Raw genomic sequence first — 5,288 nt, 5'->3', positions numbered from 1 at the left:
TGTTTTTGCAATACATGGAACTTTGATATATGCTTTGTAATCTTTTGCAATTCCTGAAACACTACAACTCCACTGTAAGCATGAAAATTTCATTTACTGCCATCCAAATCCTCTATGATCTTGTAGAAGGAAGGATAAACAACAAATATTTCCTAACAGATCCATTTTGTAATTGAGACAAATCAAACCTATATGCAAACTTGCTTGGGTCCTACACACGTTTGGATAGTCATTATATTCAACACTATGCAGAGCAATAAACAACAGCGATACACCCACACGATGCACGGGAATTTTGTGCCCATATGACACGATATTATAGCTTCGATGAAAAGCAAAGACATTTGAGGATGTAAAATAATCACCTCCATAATCATTGAGTACACAGCTAGTGCACGAAAGTACGAAAGCAGTAGACATTGAAGATGCTTTACACATACAAATGATAAAACTTCTCAGATTGGGCATGTCATTGAAATTTACACACCCATCAAGACAGGTAGCATAGAAATATAAGTTAGCCCATGTACAAACACAAAACAACATCAATTAAATTCCAACATATATAAAAGTGCATAATTCACCTAGCATTGAGTGGGCAGATAGTGCACGAAAGTACTAAAGCTGTAGGCATAGAACATGCTTTACACATACAAATGATAATACTTTTCAAATTGGGCATGCCATTGAAACTCACACATCAAGCCTAGAAATATAACTTAGCTCAGCTAGGCTAGAAATAGAAGCTAGCTCATGTACAAACACCAAACAATATCAATTAAATTCCAAAATATATAAAGCATCGAATAATTTGAACATACGGTTTTATTTCAATCACAAAAGTAAAAGTGCATAATTCACATAACACTGACAACCGATACAGCCCCTAATCTTTGTAATGGAATGTCTAACACCAGAGAATACGAAGCCAACATCTAAAACTGATAAAACATGAAGCCTTTACACGGTAAGGCTTTAACGTCAAGTGAAATTCATTCCCCGCAATCTCAAAGGCCACCACGCAGACGCAAGACAAGGTGGAGGGTGGATTCCTTTTGAATGTTATAATCGGCGAGGGTTCGGCCATCCTCCAGCTGCTTGCCGGCAAAAATGAGCCTCTGCTGATCAGGAGGAATACCTTCCTTGTCTTGAATCTTAGCCTTCACGTTATCAATCGTATCAGAGCTCTCAACCTCTAGTGTGATGGTTTTGCCTGTCAACGTCTTCACAAATATCTGCATACCACCACGGAGGCGAAGGACAAGATGCAGCGTAGATTCCTTTTGAATGTTGTAGTCGGCCAGAGTCCTCCCATCTTCAAGTTGCTTCCCTGCAAAGATCAATCTCTGCTGATCCGGAGGAATCCCCTCCTTATCTTGAATTTTGGCCTTGACGTTGTCAATAGTGTCCGAGCTCTCAACTTCAAGCGTGATTGTTTTTCCTGTCAGGGTTTTGACAAAGATCTGCATACCTCCTCTGAGACGGAGAACAAGATGAAGAGTAGATTCCTTCTGGATGTTGTAATCGGCAAGAGTACGTCCGTCCTCAAGCTGTTTTCCGGCAAAAATCAGCCTCTGCTGATCGGGTGGAATGCCTTCCTTGTCTTGAATTTTGGCCTTGACATTGTCAATTGTATCAGAGCTTTCGACTTCCAGAGTGATAGTCTTGCCAGTGAGGGTTTTGACAAAGATCTGCATTCCACCTCTTAGACGGAGAACAAGGTGAAGAGTCGATTCCTTCTGGATGTTGTAATCTGCAAGGGTGCGTCCGTCCTCGAGCTGTTTTCCAGCAAAGATCAGCCTCTGCTGGTCGGGTGGAATCCCTTCCTTGTCCTGAATTTTAGCCTTAACGTTATCAATAGTGTCTGAGCTCTCAACTTCAAGCGTGATTGTTTTTCCGGTCAGAGTTTTGACAAAGATCTGCATCCCTCCTCTGAGACGGAGAACAAGGTGAAGAGTCGATTCCTTCTGGATGTTGTAATCTGCGAGTGTTCGGCCATCCTCAAGTTGTTTTCCAGCGAAAATAAGTCTCTGCTGATCAGGAGGAATTCCCTCCTTGTCCTGGATCTTCGCCTTTACATTGTCTATGGTGTCTGAGCTCTCGACCTCGAGGGTTATGGTTTTTCCGGTCAATGTCTTCACAAATATCTGCATTTTGAAATCTAAAAATTGCAAACAAAACACCTGCACAGAGGAAGCGCACCATTAGAGTCTCCGCATAATAACCCCAAACCCTCACATAATATATAACGAAGCCTTATAGTTATTCATAACACATAAACACGGATAAAACAGAGAAACAGCACGAAATCCTGAAATAAATAATAGATCAAGAGAACCGCCTCAAAACTGGACAAAATTACATGTAAGAAATACTCAGATCTGAAACCCTCGAACAATGAATTTCGAGAGCAAATGCAACAAACTAAAGTTATGCAACAAAAACAGTCCAATCGATTAGGATTCGCAGCGGTGAGCGACAAGATACCTGAAATAAACTTGTTCAGAAAACGCTTCCCCGGTCGCTTATGAAAAAATCTCCAACACTCGATTGAAATCACCGTGAGAGGAAGGCGGAGACATGGGTATTTAGATGCACCCAACCGCCTACCGTACCATAACCAACCAATTGCAACACAACACGTGTCAATCGTATAGATATTGCGAGATATCTCTAGAAGATGAGATTGCCCAGTCAAAGGCAACCGCCCGCCAGGTTGAACCACGAATTTAGCAAACTTGGCCATGACGTGGGATAAAGCGTATTCGTAACTATGTCTAAAGTTGAGGTTGGAGTTCCACGAAAAAGTAGTTTTTTTTTAATTTTTTATATATGACTTAGACGTTGTTGGATATATTTTTGGGAAATAGTCTATAACGCGATTTTTTGAAAGTTTTTCTTGCGGGTTTTTTCGGTCGAAATCTGCCAGGAATTTATTGGAATCGCAAGTTTGATAGCTAGTTTTTGCACAATGAAAGCGTCTTAGGGGTTTTCCAGGGTGCTGAATCCAAATATGCAGTTAAAAAACCATTTTAACTCCAACAAATCAAGATTTAACCTCAATTTCTTCCGCCGGATTCCGTCACCGGAATCTCCAAAAAGTCGCATTATAGACAACTCCTATTTTTGGTACAGGGTTCTCACTTTCATGGATTCTCACGCTTGCTAAGTCATAAATTGTCGGTATATCAGGTTTATGGGTTGTTGGATATACTCTTGGTGTTATAGTATTAGTGGGTAAGTTTGATTTTGGGCCTCACCTATATTACTCCAACGAGTCACTGATTCAGTATGGTAAAAAAAAAAAGAAGAAGAAGAATTACTGATTCAGTATGGTAAAAAAAAGAAGAAGAAGAAGAGTAGATTGGGTCACCAAATAAGAGATGGCATAACTCATAAATGGTATGGAAGGCAATGAATATTGCAATTTCATTAGTAGGTAAATGGTTTTTATGGAGATAAGAAACGGAGTGAAATTGAGGATTGGCATGAACATTGGATTGGATGTGTAGAAATATATAAATTGTATAAGGCATTAATTAAGGCTCTACATAGACATGAATTATTATTTCTACATTAGGTGGATCATACATAATTAACCACCAATTTGAAAACAAGTTGAGGGTAGGTAAAGATGTTGAATAATGAAGAATATAATAATAAATAATAAATAAACAATTATTGTTCAAGAATGGGGAATATATATACACGTTTTTGGATATAATCATTTAAGAACCGAAGAAGGTGAAGATGAGCTTAACGGGTGGGAAAGCACTACAAATGGGGTTTACAATTCTAAATTAGGTCACTAGTTCATTTATACAATGGAATAAAGAGAGGATGTGATATGATGGAAGGATTTATGGAAACTTAAATGCTCTTTAAAAGGATGGAATTTTATGTGGTTAGCGTTGAATAAGAAAGATCTTATTTGGAAGAAGCTTTAGAATAGAGTTATGTAAGGTGTTGGGACGTGGATCCTCTGAGTCCAATTTTGATAAGATATTGTAAAGTCTTTGCATTTTGAGGAGTGAAGTGTGAGTAGCGCAGGTCACTAGGAATCGAGAGGTTTTAGGAAGGTCAAAGCCCCTTAGTTTTTGAATTGTTTTGAGCTCTGCCCATGGTTTGCAGACCATAGTATTGTAATAAGAAAATGTATATAAAGGAGTGTCTTAGCAAAGGCAATCAAGAAATCAAATTTGATATGTTTTGAGTGTGTAAGCGTAAGATATTTCTGTATTTGGGCGAAGGGGAAGGCTCCTACACCTATGTGTGTAGAGACCTTGGTAAGTTCGTAGGGTCAGAAACGTATATGTATTGAAGATCTGAAATAATAAAGAGTATTTGAAACAATTCTATGTCTAAACAATATATTTGTGTGTTTTTTGTATTTACGCTCAATTAATCGCCATCTATCTGTAGTATGGTCTTAATTACTCCGTGAAGAGATGGATCTAATGTTATATGTTAGTTTATGCATGATTAGGCTCTTAAGTGAAGTTTATAACTCTGTTTAATTGAAAATTGCTTTAAGTTTGGGGATTTCAAGGATAAGTGTTCGCGAAGGTCAGATCGGGCCTGAAACTAAAGAAACGCCTTACCCCCACATCACATAGCCTTCTGCATGTAGAAATTTGGTTCTAGCATCCCCCAATACTGCCTCGAGTGAGACTGCAGCTTGCGCTAAGCAGGTTATTGCCGAAAGGGTTGGTAGTATAGGGTTTTGTTGGTTAGCGCAACTAACTTTGAACCTGGGTCCAAGACCCCTCAAGCCAACAAATGGTTCTGTTGTTGGCACCGGAATATGTGATTTGGCGTAAGTGGATACAAACTAAGAAAGAAATCGAGAAGTGGATCGATCAGAAGTTGCACAAGTTTTTAGCTCCGGAGAATCAGAATCCGCACTTATAAAAAAAAAAGTGGTTACAGAGGTATCTCTATACAGAAGTACATGAAGTTTTCTTTTCAATGTTCCCTTGTGAATTACACTTGTGGCTGTCCAAATTAGCAGATAGCGAACCTACTTGGAAGCACGACGATCCTATTGTGCGGACTCCAGAATTAGTCAAACATTTGGAAGGATTTGTGTTGAAAAGTGTGCAACAAGAAATGCTTGTTGAGATTGCAACAAGATGATGGAGCTTAGTGAAAAGAGTCGCCTTCACTAAGTGGGCCCGCAGGCTATTTTTGGCGCAAGTCTATTTTTAGACTATGTCTATTTTTAGACATATGGATCATGTCTATGGATGATTGATCACAGTGTGAGTGATTACAGTGTGAGTGATCAC

The 5,288-nt window shown here is 39.1% G+C and overlaps 1 protein-coding gene across 1 annotated transcript; it reads right to left on the bottom strand.

The window, feature by feature from the left end:
- Positions 1–774: 774 nt before the first annotated feature.
- On the bottom strand, positions 775–2,629 carry LOC149214285 (polyubiquitin-like). Its single transcript, XM_089392252.1, has 2 exons — positions 2,488–2,629; positions 775–2,183 (listed from the first exon to the last, which is right to left on the bottom strand). The coding sequence occupies exon 2, from the start codon at positions 2,151–2,153 to the stop codon at positions 1,008–1,010; it is 1,146 nt and encodes a 381-aa protein (XP_089248378.1). The 5' UTR covers positions 2,154–2,183; positions 2,488–2,629; the 3' UTR covers positions 775–1,007.
- Positions 2,630–5,288: the final 2,659 nt, after the last annotated feature.

The sequence above is a fragment of the Pinus tabuliformis genome, chromosome 1_1, assembly GCF_031772625.1.
Source record: "Pinus tabuliformis cultivar Carrire ecotype Pingquan chromosome 1_1, CPIR1, whole genome shotgun sequence".
NCBI lineage: Eukaryota > Viridiplantae > Streptophyta > Pinopsida > Pinales > Pinaceae > Pinus > Pinus tabuliformis.
Note: the sequence above shows the minus strand (reverse complement) of the source record. Positions and strands in the feature narration are given on the sequence as shown.

Bases quoted from the DNA above. Each gene is read 5' to 3' on its own strand.
- LOC149214285 (XM_089392252.1), bottom strand. From the start codon at position 2,153: ATGCAGATATTTGTGAAGACATTGACCGGAAAAACCATAACCCTCGAG.